The sequence below is a fragment of the Tiliqua scincoides genome, chromosome 2 (assembly GCF_035046505.1).
Source record: "Tiliqua scincoides isolate rTilSci1 chromosome 2, rTilSci1.hap2, whole genome shotgun sequence".
NCBI lineage: Eukaryota > Metazoa > Chordata > Lepidosauria > Squamata > Scincidae > Tiliqua > Tiliqua scincoides.
The window spans coordinates 130700601-130726776 of record NC_089822.1 but is presented as its reverse complement, the minus strand read 5'-3'; the positions used below and the strand labels follow the sequence as shown (position 1 = coordinate 130726776).

The 26176-nt window shown below is 44.7% G+C and overlaps 1 protein-coding gene across 1 annotated transcript; it reads right to left on the bottom strand.

Annotated features, from left to right (window-relative positions):
* Window positions 1-1858: 1858 nt before the first annotated feature.
* On the bottom strand, window positions 1859-8966 carry HIGD1C (HIG1 hypoxia inducible domain family member 1C). Its single transcript, XM_066617532.1, has 3 exons — window positions 8873-8966; window positions 3615-3749; window positions 1859-2035 (listed from the first exon to the last, which is right to left on the bottom strand). The coding sequence occupies exons 1-3, from the start codon at window positions 8964-8966 to the stop codon at window positions 1971-1973; spliced, it is 294 nt and encodes a 97-aa protein (XP_066473629.1). The 3' UTR covers window positions 1859-1970.
* Window positions 8967-26176: the final 17210 nt, after the last annotated feature.

Below are 26176 nucleotides of genomic sequence, written 5' to 3'. Positions count from 1 at the left end.
GAATGCAACAGATGCAAAAGAGAAAAAAACAGAAGGAAGGTAATTCCATGGGAGCTCATGCAGGAGCAAAACTAGAAGTAGTTCTGGAGGGCGGGAGGAAGAGGGGTGGAACCAATAAGTGCAAACAATCACTTTTCCAGAGAATGCAAGGGTAGAAAATGTGAAAGAACCTGAACACACAGAGATGACTATTCTACCACTCATTCTGCCATACAGAGAAAGTTATCCCTGACTAAGCGCCATTGAAATAAATGACACAAGTTAGTCATGATTAACTTAAATCCCATTAATTTAAATGGAATTTAATCATGACTAAATTTATTTGGGTACAGCTAGAACCAGATAATCCCTGAAATGAATGCTGCTACTTATGTCAAGCTGCAGGTGGTAGAGGAAACAGCAGAGTCAGGGTGTCCTTCACCCCAGGTCTGCCACCGCCTCCCTCCAGGCCACTGTGGACAGAGCCACATCAGTCCACTTTCCTATCCACACACCTTCCTTGTGTGGATGTGCACTGTCTGATTCATTTAAAGGGTCTGAACAAGGAAGGAATGAGGAGACTGGCTAGGGAAGCAGATTACCACTGCCCACACCCAAAAAAACTATATGGGCAGCATCAATACACTTCCTAATCCCAGCATGACCAGCTGTCAGCATGATCCACACTTCCTGTTTGATGAAAAGGATTGAGCAGAAAGGAGAAGGTAAGTGGCTTGATTCTTCTTTCCAGAGTTTGGGGCGGGGGTGCCAACAGTGGCATTAGCAGTGTCAGGTCAGAGACTGCATTTGGTTGGCCAGTCCTTGGATCCATTATGTGTGGTAACATTTCCTTAACCATTTGGCAGGAAGATATGCCAATGACCAAACTACTAATGGATAAAGAGCTGATCCCAGAGTAGTGTGGTTGTCTGTGGAGGCTCTCAGTTGTATTTAGCGGCATGGTATCTGAAAGCCATTTCACACATTTTACAGAGTCAAACTAGGATGCCATTGTGTGTCCACTCAACAAGGAGCTGCAGCCATTCATAGCTCTCTGCCATTGTACCTGTACAAAGCAAACAAGTACAGTATTTGCAAACAAGTATTTGTAACAGTTACTCTTTACATATGTATGTGTACACTTTAAAAATGTGTAGTGGGCTTCATTCTCTTATTTTAGTGCACTGAAATGGATGCTGAGGAGGTTTCTGTAACATTAGTGCAGCTCAATTAGAAGGCTTCAAGGTTAATCTCTGGCATCTCCACTTTAAAAACAAAAAGAATCTTGGGAAGTACAAAGAGGTCTACATGATATCCTATAGAACCACTACTAGTCAGTGTAGACGTTACTAGCCTGTACAGACTATTGGTCTGACTCCATACAAGGCAGCTCATATGTAAGCCAAGTGGAACTCCTGAAAGTTAGGTGTTGAGATCTGCTTGCAAGATCTTGCTCTGAGTTCCTACTCCATTTGAAGTGCAGCAGCAGGTGTGGAGGGTACATCTGAGATGGCCTTCTATGTGGTGGCACCCAACCTTTGAAATGCTCTCATGATGCTAAGAAAAAGTTTGTTCTCTTTTGGGCCTGGGTCTTTAGACCTTTCAGTTTTAATTGGCATGTACTGTATAGGGTTTCTATGATGCGGATTTTGTTTAAATGTATTGCTATCTATTGTTTTGAATGATTGCATGCTGCCCTGAGAGTGTTTTAACACGAAGAGTGTGGTAGAAATATAAATAAATAATATTGAGTGCTTGATGAACCCAGAACCTTGAGAACTAGACCTAGCAAAGAGCTCCAAATCACAAATCAAGAGCTGAATCACTTCTGGGTAGCAAACACAGATATCGCAGCTGTTTTAATAAACAGAAAGGGCAGCAGAAATCCAGGTGGTGGTGCTTGAGCACATTCTTCATATACATGAGTAAACAGTACTAAAGTAATACTGAAAAGGATGCTTTTCTTTTCCTTGTTGCTTCTGTGATGTTGGTCATTTTTTGGACCCACTGCCACTCTGGTTTTTGATGTGATCTGAGTACATGGAGTATATAACACCTACCAAAACACAAACAGAGACATTTGTATCAACAGTTGCTTCACTACCATCCAGCAATTATTGCACTTAATAATAAAACCACGTTTTATGCCATAGCATGGATAAATAGTTTCACTGTAAAAATGCCCTTGCCAGACTCGGTCTAACTGGAAAGGGTTCAAAGAACAGCAATGAGCATAATTAAAGGTTCAGAGCAGATGACAAATGTGGGAAAAGCAAGAGAAACCTCACCCGTCTGCTCTTCTGCAGCCTCAGCCCACATAGTCTCTAAGAAGCAGCTGCTGTCACCAGGCAAGCAGCAGAAGCACTGCCCATAGTTGGAAGTGCCCCTCTCCTATGCACTGCATCTTCACTGGTCCAGCTGGTAAGAAAGAGAGGGCCAGATCACTGTGGTCCAGGAATCAGATTGCAGCAATCTCACCTCTTCTCCACACAGGCTTTTTAATTGAGAATGAGCATCCCAGCTTTGTTTACTGAGCAGTGAGTGCAGGAGGCTCCTCTTACCCCTCCCAATTCCGACTTATGTAAAAACCAACTTACATAAGGGTGTCCAGAACAGAACCCTTATGTAAGTCAGGGAGTGCCTGTACAAGATCTTGTTCAAAACAACTTTCCATAATGACAAGCTGTGGTTAGCTGGACATATTACTAAAGCATATTTCTTCACAAAAGATAAGAAAGGAAACCAAGTGTCAAAGAGCATATCTGCTTGGCTTGACCCTTTGCAGACCGAAGCTCAGAAGTCAGCTCTTCAGCCAAAGCAACTTGTCAGACTCTTATACCAGGAATAATTGTAATATTATTTTTCCAATGTAATGCAATTTTTAGGCAAGCAGCTGTTAATGAAAAACAATCAATTTTTATGTCGCATATGGTCATATTCAACATCAATGATGAATAATAAAGCTAACAATGGCTTCAGGCACACAGAGGCATCAAAAATAGCTGAAATTTCTAAGAACACTTCTCTCCAAAAACAGCTCATTTTTTTACACGTCCATCACATTTGGAAGTAAAATTCCCCTTTCTGAACACCCGCTCCAACATGGGAGGGGTGGGGCACGATCTTTGCAAACATAGCTCAGCTTGTAGGGGATCAGGTACCACCTTTGAACTATTTTAAAATCATTCTCCTTAATTAATTAGGACTATTTAAAAAGCCTTTTTAGCCATATTGAATTCCATTTGCAGCAGATATAACATCTTTTCCTCATATTATTCTGACACCTACAGAATCATGTCAGCATGTTATATAACTTAGAGTCTACCCCTTTAAATAAGCATGGTGGTTTCAAAAGGAGTAAGTGGATGCAGTGCTTGTTCTCCAACAACTGATAGAAATGTTAAGTGAGCAACTTGTAACAATTGCCACCAATGTGCATTTAGTGATTCAGGTTTAGCCTTTCTCTGAAGCCTTGTTACAGGGCATTTACTTACAAACAGATCCGCTAACCTGAACAAGCTACCTTTACCCCAGTTATTAAAATATTATTGATTTTTCTATGTAAAAAAATTACAGATGGGTCAGAAATTGAATAAGTGGTGAAGCTAATGGCAGTGGTACAACTATATTCTTACCAAGTGTTATTGCTCCTACAACAAAGCTTTGCGCTGCAACTCTCATGTGAATAAGGTGGACCGACATTTTTTTGTTTCCTCTGTGTTTGAGCTTGTAAAGACCGTAACCCACCACCGCAAAGCAGCCTGCCAGTCCTGTACATGAAAGAGAAGGGTGAAGTTCAGTAGTGAAGAAGAGACCTGCTGGGTCAGATCAGGGGTCCATCAAGTCCAGTATACTCTTTCCAACAGTGGCTAGCCAGATGCCTGTAGGAAGCACATATGCAGAGGTATGAAGGTAACAACATTCCCCATTGTTTGTTCCTCAGTGTGTTATTCAAAGGCATATTTGCCTCTGAACATAGAGGTTCCATTAGCTACCATGGAAAGATCTGTCCTCCAGGACTCTGTCTAATTCCCTTTTAAAGCCATCTATACCAGTGGCCATCATTGGATCTGCCCACCACGGACAGGAATGCGTTCACTGGCACTTTTGCCTTTGCTGGGGTGACCAGGCTTAACACAGAAGGAGAAATTAAGTAGTGAACTGTGGAAGAGGAGGATCTGGATACATGGTTTGCACTATGCCAGTTACCCAAGTCCAGGCAGCCTGTTTATTAATTAAGCAAATCACACCTCAATTGTTCTACTCTTCAGTTGTTTTGTGTCTGTTCCTGGCAACTACCTTGCCAATGCTGTCATAAGTTCTTTGTTAACATCAGACAATAGCCATCCCCCCAGTTTGCAGTACCTGAATAGCCTTTCTGTTGGTGAAGAAGTTAACCAAATAGGGATATCCTGAAGATGGGTCTTGAAACTATTTGCAAAGTAAATGTAATGCAAGTATGTGATACTCACATCAACTTCCAAAAAGGCTCATTTTGATTTAAGCAAAACACAGCAGTGTAATTCAGATGTTAGCAGGCCATCATACTTGCAGACCTACACTTTTTAATAATTCATTTCAGGCACAGACAGCCTCTTGCAAAGACCAGTCTATGCATAGATACTCTTGGGGTTACTTCACTGCCTCCTCTCTCTCTCTCTCTCTCTCTCTCTCTCTCTCTCTCTCTGACTTATGTGTAATTGTTTTGCTATCTATCACTGGAGTAGGAATCTCTTAAGATGACTAAAGTCCACCTTGAACATATTCTGTTGCCTGCATACAGAGGTTACACTTCTTGCATCTCAGATTTGCAGACCAGCCCAATTCTGCTTCTGGGCACAGATTGGGCTGATCTGTTGTGGTCTTGCCTCACAGAGTGGGTTAAACAATGACATCTGGCTCCTTTCCAGTTCTCATACATGGAATGAATGAGACTGCTGGTAACTAAGTTTTTAAGTTTACCTTCACTAAATCCTGAGAGGCTCAAACAGTACTTTTTCCAAACAAGGAGACTTGCAAGGACCAATCTTGAAAACCCCTAGTGCAGTGGTTCCCACACATTTAGCATCGGGACCCGCTTTTTAGAATGAGAATTTGTCAGGACCCACTGGAAGTGAAGTCATGACTAGAAGTGACATCATCAAGCAGGAAAATTTTTAACAATCCTAGGCTGTAATCCTATCTACACTTACCCAGGAGTAAGTCCCATTTACTATCATTGTAAAAAGAACATACATAGTAGCTTGTTAAAAGTACAGGTATGTAACATTACCCCAATTCAGTCACATACCATGGTAGCATCAAGTCTATCAAAAGTAAAATATTGAAATGAATGGGGACCCACCTGAAATTGGCTTGCGACCCACCTAGTGGGTCCCAACCCACAGTTTGAGAAACACTGCCCTAATGTAAAGAATATCAAAAGATTTATGTTGTTTTGACTACTAGGATGTGTGTAACCAATGCTACCGTTAAAAAAAAAAAACCACAACAAAAACCTGTAGTGTAGGGTTTTTCAAACAAGCCCCCATTCTGAATCAAAATGTTGTTTAAAGCAGTAATTCGTGGACACCACCTTCTTTTCTTGCAATAGGATGTTTCATTTTCTAATTGAAGGTTGGTATTTTTGCTTACCAGAGCCACTCATTGTAACCATAACGACTCTCAATGAAACCATTTTTTTGCTCTGAAGTGACATCCAGATGTGTTATGCATTATCTCCTGAATGGATGGCTCTTAGAAGATTAGTCAGGTGATGTAAATTGCTTTTTGTTTCTTCTTGCTTGATACATAAATTCAATATAATGACATTTCTTTTTATCTTTCAACTGCAAATGTGGTCTGAGCAGGCAAGTGGTGTCCTTGTAACCAGCTTAATTGGCAACAGTGCATACAAATTAGCCAGCGTTCATGGTTATTGCATGTACAAATCGCTTTAAATTCAGGGAATGGCTTCTGTTCTGATACAGTTCTGCTGGAGCTGATAAATGTGAAGGAAGACTAATGAAGGTTGATAGGTGACGGTTTACAAGGCTTCTACTTAGTCCAAATCGCTTCATGTGGGCATATTTTTAAAAAGAAAATCCTAATAGTCGGGATGTCTTTCACACATCCGTTTAAACATATTGGTCTTTTTTTTAAATGATGGTATAATAAATGAAAGGACTAGGTTAATATGGAAACATATCACATTTCCTGTCTGTTGTTCATGCCCAAGTTGGCCAACTTCTTTATTGGCAGGGGCCACTCTGTTCTCTAGAAAGCTGAAACAATCTGGCCCCAGCCCACTCCCCACAGAAGGCCAGGCTCTATTATTAGCATTAAGAATATTATGTACTGTTTTTCAAACAGAAATGCCCACAAAACAGTTTGCAAAGAAAATCAAATAGACAAAGGCATCACCAATATGTAAGGGCTTCACAGTTACAGAACACATGGCACTCAGTTCATTGAGCTCATGGTGACATGGGGACAGCGCTAGAAAGATTCCATCAAGGGGCAGACTGACGTTAAAAATTTGCCTTTCCTGAATACAAATGCTATAGCAATACAAGGAAGTTCATATGAAATGGGGGGGGGGGGGAGAGAGAGAATAATGCCAAACTGTGTAAACAAGCAGTCAGGACAGAGCCTTGGGCTTGTGTGCTGCCTCCTCCCCTGATGTGTGTTGGTTCCCTGACTTCCGTCTTGGCACGAGGCAAAGTACATTGGTTTTTCAACATTTTAAACTAGGGTATGCACTTGCTCTGGCCTGCAAACAGGCTTTTCCAACTGGGGTTTGAACCAATTCATTGACACACAAACTCTTTGCTTCTTTTACAGCTGAATCCTACCTAAATCCTCATCAAGGTAGCTGCACCACCAGACCACACACTGCATCTGGCAAGGGGGCAGGCCTAAAGACCTCCTCCAGCTAAGGGAAATTTGTTCCCTGGCCCGGGACTAAGCCATCACCGCCCTGCTGGGTCTCCTTGGACGAACAATTTTCCTGGTGCAAGTTTAAGTGGACCCAGGAGGGTGGATCAAGGCCAGGAAAGGGATAGAATATAAGCGGTGCAGGAGCAGTCAATACGGCCCTCTTCTCAGCCTTAATCAGCTCTCTCCCCACCCTGGTATCCATCCTTTTCTTTCCCTTCCTCACCCTGTTCCACCCATCCCTGCCTCCCTTCCACCCCACTGCATTGACTTACCAGAGCTGGGGGTCACTGGCAAACTGCTAGCATGTGGCCACTTGTGACAGCAGTCTAGCTGCACTTAATGGCATGTTGTCATTTGTGACAGTCGTAAAGCATCTTGAGCTGCTGGAACCCTAATTCCAGTAGAGCAAAGCCCCCAAAGGATTCCTAAAGTTCTAAAACTGGGGCGTCACGACACCCCGGTTTGAGAGCCTCAGCCTCTGACCCCTTAGCGATGGGGAATGGGGAAGGCAGTGACGCGATCCCCAGGATTGTGCTGCTGCTGGGGGCCAAGGGTTTTGTTTTTTTTAAACTTACAGATCGATACAGCAGTCTCCAGGAGATGTGAGCCCTCCACAGGCTCCCCAAATCTTGGAATAGTAAAAATAAATGATCAGAAACCACTTCCAGTTTAGCAATCGCAAACTGGAAGTGGTTTCTGATTGCTTATTTTTACTGTTCTAAGGCTTGGGGAATCCAGCTCCCCACACCTCCTGGAGACTGCTGTGTCGATCTGTAAGTGACAACCCTTCTTGACCCCCAGCAGCGGTGCAATCCTGGGGAGCATGTTGCTGCCTTCCTCTTCCCCTGCCAAGACTTACACCAGGAGTTTTACTCCCAGGACGTTTGAGAACTGCTGGATAAGGCCATTACTTACACATGGCAATTTGAGCAACCATTTTTACTAACCAGTATTAAAAATCTTGCCATACTAGGTCCAGATATGGTTGCTACCCTACTGGCTTAGGGTACAAAACCACATCTAGCTATGGAAAACTAAGGTAACTATTATTTACAATATGGTTGTCTTTTGAAAATGAGAGGCCTCAACAGAGATATGAATCCTGAGTCCAAAATAATAGCCTTCTGCAAAACTCCAGTGCTCAGTATCATTGTGGCTGCACAGGGTGCCACATCATCTTTGTTCAGCTTGTATGAACTGTAAGATTTTGATTGGGGTGTGTGTACATCGGTTGCCTCAACTATATTGTAAACCAGAAGATAAAGCACTATCTTCTGGGAGCACTGCTTCTGGGAACACGGAAGACAGGTCTGATACTTTCCAGTGTCTTACTAACATTGGACAAAAGAACCATGTGAATAAGCAGCTATTGGGGAGACGACTCACTAACATGGCACAATTCTATGTGCAGGTTATTTCTAAGAAAGGGCATAAAGAAAATTGCTACTAAATACTGACCCTGACGCAGAAAATCATGGAGGCAGTGGAAGGCTGCATACCCAACTGCTGTGCCTTATATACAACATGGGCATCTCTGTGAGAAAATTAATGGGATTCTACTTGCACCATTGTATTGCTAAAAAGGGACTCTTCTCTCTGCAGCATAGCAGGCCATTCTGTGCATCTGGTATAGCAGGAAACCGTTTCCGCATAAGGATTTTAGTTGCTCAGTTGGAGTGGCTGTTTCCAGATCACTCTTAGGCACAGTATGGCTTCAGATACTGCTGTACTAATAACCCTGAGGCTGCCTAACAAGCCCTGCCTATTGCTACTTATTTAATGTTATATTCTTCATATTTAGATCTTTCCCAGCCTCCAAGGAGCTCAGTGAGAGATTATTTTACTTTCACAACAGAGTGTACGCAACTAACTCAAGATCCCCATGGGACCTGGGGGCAGGATTTAAACTCAGACCTCCCCACTCCACTTCCAACATCCTAGCAACTATACCATAGTGCTTAAAGATTCAACTCACCAATGGGAACAAAAGGGGCATCCCGGGATTTTCTAGCTAGTTTAGATACTTGACTATCTTCTTCTTCTGGAGACCAGTGTTCATCAGAAGACATTTCTCACGCTTGAAAATAAAAAAGAATTTTAAAAGCAAAAAGGTTAACAATCCGTCCTGAAAAATAACACATCTTGGGAAAGGACAAAAGATAACTGAGGATTGGTGTTGTAGCTATTGCAGCTGAAGGGTGACGTATTACAGGATTGATAGGGTACATTTTTATTCAGTTATAACTTTTTTCTGAGTATTTACTATAGTAGTCCTCACAAGTTATACCTAGGGTTGCATGCCCACAACAACCCTTGTTCCTGCTCCCACCCACACACCCCAATCAGTGTTGGGGCAAACATTGTTTCAGAACTGTTCTTAATCAATTGCTGCTGTATAGACCTGTAAAAGGGAGAAAAGGTATAACTTCAAGAGCACTAGATCTGTCAAATCACTGTTGTTTACAATTATCACACTTAAATATAGCTAGATTACACGCACACATTATATTATATAAAGATCACATTACTATTCATGCATATAAGAAAGAGGAGTCCATTTCATTAACATTTAAAAAAATCAATAATAGTACCTTTAAGGAAACCCACAATCCTGTTTCCTACATCTGATCTAGCCACAAATTGTTTGTTTTTATGAAATCCAGTTGATTTATATCAATAAACAAAATGGAAAATATAAAAAAATATGCATCAGAAATAGTGATGCATTTTCTAATATTTCCTGATTTCCTTAGTTGTTATAAGTTTATATAACTCTGTCTGGACTTATATCAATTCACTAGTCAATAGTTTCAGATACTATGTTTTGTATAAATATACAAAGGTATGGTATGCATCTGGATTAAAATTAAAGTCTAATCTCAGTGTAAAGGCAACACAACAGAATGAATTAATGAACTCCCCTTCAAAAGTAGATTCATTGTCTAAATGATCTTTGATGCTAGCCTTGTTCTTAAGACATTAATTCATCTGGCTTTGTTTCTCCACCAGCTATTTATGTCTTTTCTGCCTGGTTCAAGAACATGCCATTTTTAAAAGTTCATTCTCAAGCCTAAGTGTTCAACATGATCTTTATTTCCATACTCTTAACACTGAGCTCCTTAAGACTTGTTCTCATTTATCCAGGATCAGTTCTTTTCCTTGTCTGAAGTTGTTTCTAATCTGTCTTTATTTCTCAAGAGTTGGGAAGAATAAATATAGAGGGTACTTCATATCTATGTGAAGTATCTAATTAATGTCTAATTCATTTCTAATTACTACCCTGATGTCAGTATTTTTACCCAAGATATAGCCATCAATTCTGGGTTTTATTAGAAACATTCATTTTAAAAAATGTTTTTAAAAATTTGTTAGATTACCTTTGCTGCTGAAGCATTAACCATCCATCTACTCTGTGTTCTTGGGGAGAGATGATTATGTATTACAGGCTGAGGCTGCTGCCGGTAATGAGAAATAAATATAATTAGAGATCCTTTGAAGACAACAAATGAAAAAAAAAAACTCTATTTGAATATGCTTCTTTCCACAGGTTCTGTAAGCTTTGTTAATTTCATAATAGTACCTGCCCTTCTGCCTGCTTTTAGGAACAATCTGTTATCATGGGTTTTAATGAGCAGAAGTGATTTTTATGCAAGAAGTAGACCACAGCATTACAAGCAATCACTTCTGATTGTCATTCTACTATGGGAAAAATGTCCATCATTTCCATAGATTCTGAGGACACTCAGTCTTATTAGTCTTGCTTTTAACTGAAATAAGGTTTTAATGTTATACATAACTTTGTTATTGTTGTTTTCATTCCACAGAGTCATCACCGTCAACTACCCCCACAGTTTTTGTAATAAAAAACACACCACATTTAGGATAGTCTCATCACCTTGAATTGCATACCGCAGTAATATAACATTATCTGTGGCATTTTTCACAATTTCATTTGTTTTATAATTATCAGACACCATGTAGTGCAATCCTATACATCTCTACACTGAAGCAAGCCCCACGATGTTCAAAGAGACTTACTCCCAAGTAAGAGTTCATAGAATTGCAGTCATAGTCTAGCTTTTGTTAAACAATATCTTCTTGTTTTTCTGAACTCTCAGAAGTCTGCTTAGTGACAAACATTGTGCTTTTACAGACTTACAGGTCTCACAGTCTAACTAGTGAATGAGATCTGAATACAGTACTTTGAAGTTACTAGGTCCTATGTCGTATCACCTACATTAATATCTACTAAATAATATTTTCAGAGGGCGAGCACATGATTAAAGAGGAATAGACATTCTGGAGTACTTTTAGCACAAGATTATGCAAATACAAGAACTTTAATGTGAGATCATCCATTTGCCCATGTGACCACTTATTCTGGGGTAGTTTTCCTATTCTCATGTGAATATGAACTAAGACAGGCGATGATTCCAGAATATGGGTCATGGGATAAATATTAGTAGTGAAAGCACCAAAGTTAGAATCTATTTTCCAGTCTCTGTTGCTCATTTACTGCTATGGTCCCATTTAATCAACTAAACATGGACAGCTATTATTATACAACTGTACATAGAACAACCTGCTGCCATAAAACGAACTATGAATATGTCACACAATCCACAATTTTCAGGAGAACAGAACCAAACAGAACAGATTCTCCTGGCAAGAGTTTGCTGAACACATACTATTTTGCAACAACTGTCACCTAGAGATGTCTGCCAAGGTTGACCAAAAAACATGGATATAACTAATATAATACAGAGTCCACTTTTACAGAGAACAAGCTCAAAGTGTGTAGAAAACAACTGAATTTCCCCCCTAAACTCAGAAAGTGCTTATTCTGACACATATCAATACAAACTGGGTTTCTATGTCCTGAATTTTGTGGGAAAATAGAACTCCTGAATAATCAGGGGGAATAATCATAAGGAATAATCATTTGTTGATTTTTTTTGTGGTTAATGAACAACATAATGGATCTACAGCTGTCTCTTGAAAAACAGACTCACTGTTTAAACAACCTTTGCCATTTGTTTTGAAGACCTGAATTAATCTAATTTTGGTTCTTTGCTAACTCTTTATGGTTATTCTGCACAATCCAACTGCATGTGACTCACTAACCTTGAATCATTGGGAGGTGTAAATATTCACCATAATCTTTTGTTTTCATAATCTTAAAAAAGGATTATTATCCCTGTCTGGTTGACCCTGTCCAAAAGAACTGACAAAATGCAGCAGAAACTGGATCCCAAAACTCAGTGGCAGAGTTCAACTCTGGGACATCACAGATGAAAAAGCTTGTTCCTAAGGTTGTGTCTCATTCAAGCATTGCACTCCAAGAAATGACAGAGAAATCCCAGGCAGCAATTGATGGGTGGGGCTATGTAGACAGAACTAACTAAATTCTTAATGGAACCCATTCAGTTTTATGTGACAAAGTAAATGTCCTGCAATCTGGAATACAATTGAAAAGGCAAAATCACTCTAGTCCCCACCTCCCAGTGGTGTCTCTAAATGCATGTCTTTATTTTTTTCTTGAATATAAGTGAATAGCTGCCCTACTAAGGGGAACAGTGAAGTACCCTACTTGGGGACAATGTTGTGTGTATGGGAAGGTAAGGAACCCTGCCTACTACCCTGATACTGGGTGGTCTGACCTCAGGGGTGGAGGTACACTGTGTGTCTCTACAGACTCCCTGCTATCTACAAGCCTACCATCAATACACACCATTCGCCATAATATCACTCCTATATGCAGGGTTAGTATACTGTACTACAGTTTTGAGATTATACATGAAGAGTGCAGTGTTGTGCATGTTTACTGAGAAGTAAGTCCTATTGTATTCAATGGGGCTTACTCTGTGTATATAGGTTTGTGTAAGTGTGTATAGGATTGTAACCTAACTGCAACCAACCTCCACATATCTGGGACAAGTGTGAATGATTTTCAAGATAGAGCATTCCATGCAGCACAATCCTAAATATTCTGTCGAGATCTCTGGGGTAGGGGGTGGGGGCTATGCTCCAAATGCCACTAAAAAGGCATATGCACAAGGCAAAGTCTTCTCTGTAGGGAGATCTAGGAACTCCCTAAATCACTGGTTCCCACAGATGGTCCGCAAGACCCTGAGAAGTGGTCCGCAAGGTCTCAGAAAAAAACAAATTGCTTGTGATCACTTCCAGCATCTCTCTGAGCAAGCAGTCCTCCATGGACCATCGGAGAGGGTGGGAGAACAGACCGCCTGAGCTGGAAGCAAAAGCAGCAATCTACAAATCTGCTCTATAAATAATAGATCTCAAATAAATCTTTTCTAATTACAGACAGCCTACATTATCTGTGGGTTTGGTACCTGCGAATTTTGTCATCTGCGGGTCCCCGAACCCGCAGCCTGGGCCAAACTGGAGCCTCCAGGGGTGAGGGGAGATGTGCTCTTCTTGCCACCAGAGGCTCTTCTGAAGACCGCAGAAGCCATGTGTGTCCACCGGCTTCAGAAAAGCCTCCAGACTGACTGGAGCTCAGCTTCAGTTGGGTTCAGGGTGTGTGTGTGTGTGTGTGTGTGTGTGTGAAAACAGCAGGTTTCAAATACCTGCCTGTATCACAAATTTAAATGTATTTTTGTGTGCGGGGGGGGGGAAGGGTGGGAGGTTGCACATGGTCCTCAACAATTCCAGTTTTGGCCTCAGTGGTCCGCAGTCTCCTAAAGTTTAGGAACCACTGCCCTAGATACAATGCCTCCTTTCTCTGAATGTTTAAAAAGGCATTTAACACATACTTGTTTTGCCAGGTCTATGGGGGCAAAGGTGGCTTGAGTGTGGGTTGCATCTGCCACTAGAGTTTTTGGTCATTTTACTATCTCTTAAGTTTTACTAATTTTTAAAATTATTTTTATATTTCATTGTTAGCTGCCTTGTGGCTTTTAGTGAACTGCAAGATAAAAATAAGTACTGTGAAATATTAAAAAAACATTGCCAGTTACTTCTGGGTTGGAAGGCAAGATGCAATGCAACAAACACCAGTAAGAGACTCAGGGCCCAATCCTATCCAACTTTCCAGCTCTGGTATAGCCACAATGCAGCCCTGTGGTAAGGGAACACATGCTCCCATACCTTGAGGAGGCCCTAGTGACTGCCCCTCCACCAGAGCATGCAGCATACATCCCACTGACACAACTGCACCAGCACTGGAAAATTGGATAGGATTGGCCCCTCAGGATGGAAGGGGGGCCCTTTCTGAGTGTGGAAAAGCATGCTTTAGAGCAGTGATTTTCAACCTTTTTCATCTCACGGCACACTGGCAAGGCACTAAAATGGTCAAGACACACCATCAGTTTCTGAACAATTGACAAGGCACACTGTACTGTCAATGGGAGGCTCACATCCCCCAAGGGCCCTACTAATAAATGACTCTCCCTCAAATTCCCGTGGCACACTTTCAGACCATTTGCGGCACACCAGTTGAAAATGGTTGCTTCAGAGCCTTCTACCACTCTTTGTTGTGTCATGTTCCTGGTCTTGCTGCCAGGCATCTAGCGATCCCACAAGCACCACCAGATACCACCTCAAGTACCTCTGGTGGTACCCGTACACTAGTTGAGAAACACTGACTGACATTTGGAAGTGCTGGTCTGAGAAGGCTTTAATATACGTGAAAGGCAGGCTTATATCCCCCTAATTTCAGATGCGAAAGGCTGGTCAGATCGTGGTCACCTCGTGTGGTGAGAAAAGGAACTCTGCACGTGCTCAGTGGCACACAGCACTAAGTTGTGGTTAGCCTAATCCTGGTAAGTCTTGCTCATATGGGGTGCTGTTCCCCTGCAGACCACACAGTCCAGTTCCCCCTTGGGCTCAATGCCTCTTCTAGGTTCCCCCCATTCTCAGTGCTTGTTGCCTCTTACTTTCCCTCTGCCATCAGATGATTAGAAGAGAGAAGCCCTCATAGTGGCATGGCTGAGGGGGGGCAAAGCACTGAGGCTCCCTGCAAAACTTAGTGCCTTGTCCCCCCTCTGGCTACGCCACTGCGCCCCTAACCGTCCTCAGGGCGGACAGCCCCGCCCCTGCTGCCTCGGACCTGCCGAAGGAAGCCAAGTGCAGGATTCGAACGCCCCCACCTTCTCCCCGTGACGTCACGGATGAACTACCAATTGGGAGAGAGAGAGAAAAAAGGCGGGGCGCTGGCGGCAGTTTGAAGGAATGGAGAGGCCCGGATGTTCGCCTCTGGAAAGTGCCCCGCCCTAAGGAAAAGGCGGGAAAGCCTTCCCTGGTGGGCGTGGTCTTTACGGTACCGCCTCCCAGGGAGAGCCTGATAGTGCTCAGTTGGGAAGGAAAAGGCGGGAAAGCCTTCCCTGGTGGGCGTGGTCTTTATAGTACCACCTCCCTGGCAGGGAGAGCCTGATAGTGCTCAGTTGGGAATGCTATCCCTGTTCAGTGGTACTGTGGTAGTGCAAGCCTGTGCATGCTTGCTTGGAAGTAATCCCACTGAACGAAATTGGGCTTGCTCCTGAGTAAACATGCATAGAGTTGCACTGCTGACATGCAAATTTGTGCCCAGCCGACATTTGCGTACGCATTTGATCCCTGTTGCGCATATGCAACGTTGTGCAGTGCACCGCGCAAAGAGCAATAAATAAATCCCCACCACTTAGGGTCGCCCTCTGTGAGGGAAGAGGTTAAGTTCATTGTGGGTGTGTGGAAGACAGAAATTCAACAGGTGCAGTGATGGGAGAGAACAAAAGAGGTATCACAAGCCATTAAGGGGGCAGCGTGTCTGTGGGGGGGAAAAGGGGGGGAAACCAGGAATCCTGGGCCAGGAAAGGAATAAAAATTCAGGATGTGTATCTGTGCCAATGGAGTGTGCACTGCACCCTGTGGTGGGGCAGCAGTCACAGAGACCTCTTCAAGGTATGGGAACATTTGTTCCCTTACTTCAGGGCTGCATCACGGCTGCCCCTGTGCTGGAAAGTTGTACAGGATTGGGCCCTTTCTCGGTTCGTCAGCTCAAGAAATAAAAAATCTTTTGGTTCTGATTCTGCATTGCTGAGATGAGTTAGAGGCATTTAAAACTACAATCTATCTTACCCTATTCTTTGTGGTAGGTAAGATGACTTATACATCTCTCAACCAGTGGTACAGGTACCACCAGTGGTACTTGAGGTGGTATCTGGTGGTACTTGCAGGACACCTGGTCCCCTGCCACTCAGCAGCAAAACCAGGAACATGATGCAACAAACAGCAGTAGGAGGCTCCAAAGCATGCTTTTCCACACTCCAAAAAGCTCTCCCATCCACTCTGAGGCTGCAATCTTATACACGCATACATGGGAGCATGTCCCATGGAACTAAATGGGGCTTACTTCTGAGTTAGACAAGCATAGGATTGCACTGTGAGCCTCTTACTGGTGTCTCAAGTCACATCTGGTCTCCCAACTCAGAAGTAACTGGTGATGTTGTCATTATCAGTGACTTCTGGTGGTACTTTGAATAGGTGGAATGTGTGAAGTGGTACTGCAGAGGACAAACATTGAAAAACACTGCTATGGATACAAGAACAGAAAAAGTTAAATAAATAAGGCTACAATCATATGCAGTTACTTGAGAGTAAAGCCCATTGTGTAAATCTCCAATTATGCTTACTTCATTGTATATGAAGTACAATGGCATACATAGGCTTGTATACATTACTGCTTGAAATTATACATACCTCTACCCTTAAAATGCTTGCCTGACCTCCTTGAGGAGCTTCATGGATTGAAAGTGCAGAAGTTCTGGCAATCTTATTACTCGGAAATGTTTAGCATTTCTCTGAGCCCTGGTTTATTAATATTGCAAAATTCAAAGATATTAAAAAGAATTGGGATTTTAATTTTTTAAAACCTTGTGAATATTTAAATCTATTGTAAGCTTGAGGGCCCAGGCCTATCCAAATTTCCAGCACCACTGCAGCCATGCTAGCAGGACATGCACTGAATCCTGTGGTGGTGGTGGGCAGTCACAGAAGCCTCCTCAAGGTAAGGAAAAGTTTGTTCCCGTACCTCAGGGGTGAACTGCGACTGCACCAGCACTGGAAAGTTGGAGAGGATTGGCCCCTGAGACATGTAGCTTTGGCCCTTTAGGAACTGGCATCCTGGTAGTGTATAGATCCGCTAAGTGCAGCTTCTCCCTCTGCATTTGGCAAAATGCAGCACCTGACCACTTAGGGGGCCTGGAGCTCAGGGCAATCATATCTTTTCTACTGCTATTTCATTAGGTGGTGCTTTTGCAAGTCAGGAAGAGTTCAGAAGAATGATGTCAGTTAGTAAACCATTTCCATATCAAAAAAATATATTTGTCTTAGATGCAATACTGAGAAAATGCCAAATGCCCTGGTCACTATGACCTGGCCACTTACAATTCTGAAACTGGTCAGTAGTGAAAATCAGCAGGTATGACCAGGAGCAGAACACTGGAATTGTGCCACAGTTTTTTAGACTAACTAAATTTAGGATGTTCCTCTTTTGTTTTAAGATTCCACTGATGCTGGCACGAATCGTAATTTATTGAAGGGTTTGCACCTAAATATTTGCTTTTTTCTAATAATTAAAGTTACTTTTTTAAAGTCAGGTATATTTGAACCCATGAGAAAATGGAGCAGCAAACACTCCAGAATTAATAATATCTCAATTATCTCTTAATTAAAGTCCTAAGTAAATTTAAAACAAATTATTTGAAATGTTATACTTCATATATTCATTTCACATATGGAATGTCCCAGGATCCAGTATGCTAAAGACCAAAGATATAACACCACTGTTTTCTCAGAAAGAGGCGTATCTCTAAGCCAGGGGTTTCTCAAACTTAAAGTTTCTCTGACCACTGGGGAGGGGAAAACATATATACAACTACCCCCCCCCCCCACTGTTGTACTGCTTTGCACAATATTAGCCAACATAAACTGGTTCTCCTCACCCACTCACCATGCCCAAAAGGGAATTGGAATGCTCCTCGAAGAGTCCATATGGCATGGGAGGGGAAGAGGGCAGACAAGCAGACACAGCCATACAAGCCACCAGTTGAACCAGTGGTTCACTCATGTAATTATATTTTTGTATTAGTGTTCTGAACTCTTCCAGACTACACACATTGAGGACCCCTGCTCTAAGCCACATCCAAATACGGCAGTTGAATGAATGTTTCCTGCTAATGAAAACTTTAGACAGCATCTTATTTTAGTGTTGGAAGAATAAGAATGGCCTGAAGAGGGAGTCACTGCAAAATAATACAAAGGCTGCAATCCTATGCACACTTACCTGGGAGCAAGCCTCACTGACTGTAATGGGACTTATTTCTGAGTAGACATGCATAGGATTGGGATGAAAGAATCTTATTAGGTGTGTCTAGTCTCTTCAATATCATCAGAAAGTAAAAAAAAATTAGGTGGAGTAAAAACTAGATAAATTTCTTCATTGATATGACCAATCCTTTTGTTGTGACTGACGACCTGCAGCTCTATGCCTAGCACACCCTCTAATTTGAGTATGTATTGGCAACCTTCAGTCTCGAAAGACTATGGTATCGCGCTCTGAAAGGTGGTTCTGGCACAGCGTCTAGTGTGGCTGAAAAGGCCAATCCGGGAGTGACAATCCCTTCCACACCAGGAGCAAGTGCAGTCTGTCCCTGGTCTGTCTCCCTGGCTATGGGCCTTCCTTCTTTGCCTCTTAGCCTCAGACTGTTGGCCAAGTGTCTCTTCAAACTGGGAAAGGCCATGCTGCACAGCCTGCCTCCAAGCGGGCCGCTCAGAGGCCAGGGTTTCCCACTTGTTGAGGTCCATCCCTAAGGCCTTCAGATCCCTCTTGCAGATGTCCTTGTATCGCAGCTGTGGTCTACCTGTAGGGCGCTTTCCTTGCACGAGTTCTCCATAGAGGAGATCCTTTGGGATCCGGCCATCATCCATTCTCACGACATGACCAAGCCAACGCAGGCGTCTCTGTTTCAGCAGTGAATACATGCTAGGGATTCCAGCACGTTCCAGGACTGTGTTGTTTGGAACTTTGTCCTGCCAGGTGATGCCGAGGATGCGTCGGAGGCAGCGCATGTGGAAAGCGCTCAGTTTCCTCTCCTGTTGTGGGCGAAGAGTCCATGACTCGCTGCAGTACAGAAGTGTACTCAGGACGCAAGCTCTGTAGACCTGGATCTTGGTATGTTCCGTCAGCTTCTTGTTGGACCAGACTCTCTTTGTGAGTCTGGAAAACGTGGTAGCTGCTTTACCGATGCGCCTGTTTAGCTCGGCATCGAGAGAATGAGTGTCGGAGATCGTTGAGCCAAGGTACACAAAGTCATGGACAACCTCCAGTTCATGCTCAGAGATTGTAATGCAGGGAGGTGAGTCCACATCCTGAACCATGACCTGTGTTTTCTTCAGGCTGATTGTCAGTCCAAAATCTTGGCAGGCCTTGCTAAAACGATCCATGAGCTGCTGGAGATCTTTGGCAGAGTGGGTAGTGACAGCTGCATCGTCGGCAAAGAGGAAGTCACGCAGACATTTCAGCTGGACTTTGGATTTTGCTCTCAGTCTGGAGAGGTTGAAGAGCTTTCCGTCTGATCTGGTCCGGAGATAGATGCCTTCTGTTGCAGTTCCAAAGGCCTGCTTCAGCAGGACAGCGAAGAAAATCCCAAACAAGGTTGGTGCAAGAACACAGCCCTGCTTCACTCCGCTTCGGATGTCAAAAGGGTCTGATGTGGAGCCATCGAAGACAACAGTGCCCTTCATGTCCTTGTGGAAGGATCTGATGATGCTGAGGAGCCTGGGTGGACATCCAATCTTGGGGAGAATCTTGAAGAGGCCGTCTCTGCTGACCAGGTCGAAAGCCTTTGTGAGATCTATGAAGGCTATAAAGAGTGGCTGTCGTTGTTCCCTGCATTTCTCCTGCAGTTGTCTAAGGGAGAATACCATATCAGTGGTGGACCTGTTGGCTCGGAATCCACACTGCGATTCTGGATAGACGCTCTCTGCAAGTACCTGGAGCCTCTTTAGTACAACTCGGGCAAACAGCTTTCCTACAACGCTAAGGAGAGAGATGCCGCGGTAGTTGTTGCAGTCACCCCTGTCACCTTTGTTCTTGTACAGCGTGATGATGTTTGCATCCCTCATGTCTTGAGGTACTCCACCTTCTCTCCAGCAGAGACAGAGGATTTCATGCAGCTCAGTGACGATGATCTCTTTGCAGCATTTTAGGACTTCAGCAGGGATGCTGTCTTTTCCAGGTGCCTTGCCAAAGGCAAGGGAGTCCAGGGCCACGTGAAGTTCTTCTAGGGTTGGTTCACTGTCAAGCTCTTCCAGCACAGGCAGGCACTCAATGTTGTTCAGTGCTTCTTCGGTGACTACATTTTCTCTGGAATATAGCTCAGAGTAGTGCTGCACCCAGCGTTCCATCTGCTGCGCCCGATCCTGGATGACCTCGCCTGTGGCAGACTTCAGAGGGGCAATTTTCTTCTGTGTTGGACCTAGGGCCTGCTTGATACCATCATACATCCCCTTGATGTTGCCCGTGTCAGCTGCTATCTGTATCTCGGAACAGAGCTGGAGCCAGTAGTCGTTAGCACATCTCCTGGCAGTCTGTTGGACTTTGCTGCGAGCAGTTCGGAGGACCTGCAGGTTGCGCTCACTGGGACAGACCTTGTATGCTGCTTGAGCTCTCCTCTTTTCCTCAATGACTGGTGTCAACTCCTCAGAGTGGGCTTCAAACCAGTCTGCCGCCTTGTTGGTCTTCTTGCCGAATATGGACAAGGCGGTGTTGTAAACGGTATTCTTGAAATGTTCCCATCTGTTGGATGCGTTTGCGTCGGCCGGGCCTGGAAGAGATTCCTCAAGCGCTTGTGCAAATTCCTCCACTTTTCTCTGATCCCGGGTCTTGCTGGTATCAATGCGAGGTCTTCCTTCCTTTTTCGTGTGATACAGTCGCTTTGTTTGCAGTTTCACTCTGCTGCACACCAGGGAGTGGTCAGTGTCGCAGGCAGCACCATGATAACTGCGTGTGATCTTGATGCTGGGAAGGCTGGAGCGTCTGGTGAGGATCAGGTCGAGCTGGTGCCAGTGCTTTGATCTTGGATGTCTCCAAGAGACTCTATGTTGGGGCTTTGTGTTGAAGAATGTGTTGCTGACACAGAGACCGTGATGACAGCAAAACTCTAGCAGGCGTTGGCCATTTTCGTTCATCCTCCCAGTGCCAAACTGACCTAAGCAAGTGGGCCATGAACTGTTATCAGCACCAACTCTAGCATTGAAATCGCCGAGGATGAACAATGGCTCTTTTACAGGGATTTTCTTGACAGTGGTGGCCAGGTCATCATAGAATTTGTCTTTGGCTTCTGCTGGAGACGACAGAGTCGGTGCATAAGCACTGATGAGAGTGATAGGTCCTGCTGATGACTGGAGCTGCAGGGACAAAATTCTTTCACTTCCCACAGTAGGTGGAATGATGGATTTCAGCAGGGTATTTCTGACCGCAAAGCCAACGCCATGTTCCCTGGTTTCGTTTGGTGGTTTTCCCTGCCAGAAAAATGAGAAATTTCTCTCCTTGACAGATCCGGAATCTGGCAGCCTAGTCTCTTGAAGGGCGACGATGTCCATCTGCAGTCTGCTCAGCTCCATGTCGATGACAGCTGTTTTGCGTGCGTCGTCTATTTCTTGCAGGTCATCAGAGAAGCCAGGTGTCATTGTCCTAACGTTCCAGGTGCCCAGCTTTAGGGCAGTAGTTTTCTGTTTTCTGTTGCATGGTGCAGAGTTGTCGATCCGCTTGTCGGTTTTCACCCTAAACCCCACGCACCCCATGAGGTTAACGGACCGTGGCGAGGCAACACCTTACTGGCTGGGGACTGCCCAGCTTAAGGCGGGCGGTAGCTGCCCAATGAGATGCAATGATCTCTCCCACCGTCGGAAGCAGCCCCTGGCGTCATGCTCTACGCCAATCGAGCAAAGACTTATAACCGGTAAACTGCTGCTTCCCGTGTTGTGCCGACGCCGTATGGCGAAGTTGGAGTGTCCTCTCCAGTGCGCGAAGCCTGGGTAAAGAAGGTATGGAGGATAGGCTGTTACCCATGCAGCAAATCCCCCCTCTCCACGTCGCTGGAATGGTCCAATGGAAAGGCAGAAGCCAATACGGTTGGTTCCAGCGGCGTTGCAGGAGTTGCCAGAACGTGACTGTGTTCAGCCATGAACTGCCTAAGGGACTCCGGCTCCTGATTTTGCCTCGAGGTTGACTCCTGAAGCCTTTTCCAGAACTGGATGTAGCCACAAGGCAGTGGAGGTTTGGGATCAGAGTTTCCTTCTCTTAGATGAGCTGCCTTCCTAGGCTGACGAGTCCCATCTACCCGGTGGCTGTTTAGTCGCCTCTTACGACAAGTACAGCCAAACTGAGGGCCTATTCTTGGCCCCCAGCCCCCAGGGGTAATTTGAGTATGCACAAGATAAGACACCCAATGAGGACGATCCATGGAGTAAAGGACACTATACAGCAGGGGTGTCCAAACTTTTTGGCAGGAGGGCCACATCATCTCTCTGACACTATGTCAGGGGCTGGGGGAAAAAAAGAATTAATTTACATTTCAAATTTGAATAAATTTACATAAATGAATATATTAGAGATGAAACTTATATGAATGAATGAAGGTCTTGCAATAGCTCAAGGCCTATAAAAGGCTTTTAACAAAGCAAGGCTGACCTTTCCTTTGCTGCCGCTGTTGCATCACAGATGTGAAACAGCAAGCAGTGGAGGGAACCCTCCCACAGCTCACACAAGAGGTCAAACAGTTGACCGTCACACTGAGAGCAGTTGCGTTGGGCCAGCAAGTCTCCAGAGGCTCATTGGAGACTGGGTGCTCCCCGCGGGCCAGATTGGGAGTCCTTGAGGGCCACAAGTGGCCCCAGGGCTGGGGTTTGGGCACCCCTGCTATACAGTAAAATTTTAGAACCAGGAGGGGCTTATTTTGTAAAGAAAGGTATTGAAAGACAAACTTGCTTTGATGTCCCTTTCTTTCACTTTGTCACACATTGCATAAACCACAATGGAACAAGTAGGTTTGTTAAGCCCATTGATTTAAGCACACTTCTATTGGATAGTCACATTCATATTTGAGATGTGTATACGTAAAGTCCTTTAGGTACACACTTAATTTTTTTTAGCAAGGACATGCCATGCTATGTTTTTAGATATTGTTCCAATTTGATCTGCAAACTTTGAATAGGGAGAAGGAATAATGAGCTAGCTGCCTTTCCATGTGTGTAGGAAATCAGTATCTTTCAGTGCAATATCTTCTTTTTCAGAGAAACTATTAAAAAAAAATCAAAAGTCTCTTCTTTTTTTACTCAACAATGCTTTATCTGAAAGTGTACACAGGTTAAACATTCACAATCCAAAATATTTATAGTGCATAAAAATTGGATGTTCATTCCAGCCTTCCTCTCTCACTCTCTTTTTTAAAAGGTGAAAGCTGCCAAACTCACAATTAGTTGGTGACATGAGGGAAATTAATAACAATGTATTTTCCTGTTTTGTGCAGCAGATGTCGCCACCCTCTCATAGACATTTCTAGAAGTAGCATTCACTTTATTTACTCAAACGCCTTGCTCTGTCACAGACACTTTATGTAATTCTCCTCATGTCCTAATAAACGGTATAATCAAAAGATGAAAGTTTTGGATTTATTGGCTCTCCCTGAAAGACTGACAGCCCAATCCTAACCTCTACGGACACAGCAAAGCCGCGTGGCCTGTACTGTATCCAGTGCAGGTTAGGAGGCGGCTGGAGGTCTCGGGGTAAGGGAATATTTTTTCCCTTACCCCGAGTAATGCCCCGCCTGCCCTATGGGGCTACTTGGATCTCCTCCAGCTATTTATTTGGTAGAAGTCCAAGAGGCCCAGTGGAATGCCAGCAGGATCAAGATGGGGGTTAGGATACAGTAGAGGAGGCCTCTGCTGATCCTGCTCCCTCTCATTCCACCATCCCTGTCTCCAAACCACCCTCCCACTGCCCCTTCACCACTCAGCACAAACCCTATTTCCACCGCCATCAGGCTGGATGTAGCATCAGTGGGGTGGCACTGCTTACTCCCTGGGTGTCATGATATGCCTTATGGCAGCGGTTTTCAAACTCTCAGGGAGTTTGTGGGGGCAGGGGCAGGCATCGACATGATCCCCAGGATTGCGTTGCTAAGGGGGCTGCAGGGACTGGGAGGCACTCACCAGTCCCTGCAGCAGCCTGTTGGGGTGCAGGGAGCCCTGTGCGACCTTCTGCACGGCTCTCTGCAGCTTAAAAAGTGAAAGTGGAGCAATCCTGCCTTGCCTCCACAAAACCGGAAGTGGAGTGGGATAGCTGTGCTTTCACTCTTTAAGCTGCAGGGAGCCCTGCAGACACTGCACGCCCAACAGGCTGCTGCAGGAACTGGTGAGTGCATCCCAGTCCCTGCAGCCCCCTCAGGTAAGGTATGCTGCCTCCCCCCCCACCCTGCCCCTTAAGGGGAAAGTGGCCAGGGCTCTCTGGCTGGGGTGTCGCCACACCCTAGTTTGAAATGCCCTGCCTTATGGCATGTTTGCAACACCTTCCACCAGTAGCATAGCTGCAGGGGGGCACAGCACTAAGTTTTGCAGGGTGTCTCAATGCACTGTGTAAGCTGCCCTCCCTCTCACCATCTGTAGTGGAAACGCACAAGATCCCTCTAGGACAGAGGTTTTCAGACTGGGGCTTCGCGACGCCCTAGCATGTGGGTCCTGGCCTCTTTACCCTTGAGGGGCGGGGACGGCCAGGAAGCAGTGCGATCCCCAAGACTGCGCTGCTCAGGGGGCTGCAGGGGCTTGGCTGCACTTACCACAGCCTCCTAGGGGTGTGAGGAGCCCTGCGCGAGCATCCGCAGCGCTCCCCAAAGCTTCCAAAGTGAAAGTGGGGCGATTGCACCCTGCCTTCGCTAAACCAGGAGCCGCATGTGATCACTCCACTTTCACTTCTGATGGGGCTGCAGGGACTGGGGTGCACCCACCAGTCCCTACAGCAGTCTTCCCGGGGTGCAGGGAGCCCTGTGCAAGCATCTGCAGGGCTCCCCAGGTCAGGGAAAGTGAAAGTGGAGCTATCGCACTTCGCTTCTGGTTTTGCTGAGGCAGAGCGTGATTGCTCAACTTTCACTTTCCCTGACCTCGGGAGCCCTGCAGGTGATCGCACAGGGCTCCCTGCAGCCCGGGAAGACTGTTGCAGGGACTGGTGGGTGCACCCCAGTCCCTGCAGCCCCCCTGAGTGGTGAGATCCTGGGGATTGCGTTGATGCCTTACCCCCAGCCCTGCTGCCTCCCTCTGCTTCCTTGCAAGAACTTACTGTGGGTTTCAAACTCCTGGAGAGTTTGAAAACCTCAGTTCTAGGAGACAGTGTGTTGTGTCAACAGCAGCCCCTTGTGCTGACAAGTATGGGGTTAACACCAGGGGCTTAAGTTGCAGGGAGTGTCCTGCATAGCTGCAGCCACTTAGACAAGGCCCTCCGGGTAAAAGCAGCACCTGCAGGGTTTGGGGGTAGTAGAAGGAGTGGCTGGAGCTGAGCTGAGGGGATGTTGCTGTATCTAGAAGAGCTGCTGCTTTGAGAACCTGGAGGATGGACCCTGCAGCCTTACAGACAAGCTACTTATTTACCTTCCAGTTGGTGCTGGCGTTCAGCAGTAGTTTCATACACAGCTAGAGCTAACTGTGTTTGGGGGGGGGACACTAATTAGTTTAAAGTGGACATTAGAACAAGTTTGGAAAGGGAGTTTAGCAAAACACTGTGGGAGCCATTTACAGCAGCTGGGAATGGCTCCAACTGTGTGGTGTAGGGGCAACTTACATAGCACATTGAGGCACCCTGCAAAACCTAGTGCTGTGCCCCCCTGTAGCTACACTACTGCTTTCTGCATCTGCACTGTGCCCTGGCTTGTAAGTTACTTCCTCTGAATGACTGTTTCAATAGGGGATTTTTATATATGCCATTTTTATATGTGCCAGTTAATTCAGATCCAAGGTTGAAAGTATACAGTGGCATAGCTAAGCAGTTGGCAATTGCATCGGGCAACAAACTGAGCTTGACAATAGTGGCTAAAACTGTGAAAACCTTGGTATGTATGAATAATACCATCATGTTAATTAACATTGGAAAAATAACTTAATGCTGAATGCAATGAAACAAACTGTGCTGGAATATCTGTATTCTACAAAAGTTATGGCTGATTAACCAGAAAACCTTTTATCTGCTTAATAAATTAAATTTGATTTCATCATGGGGGGGGGTTACAAA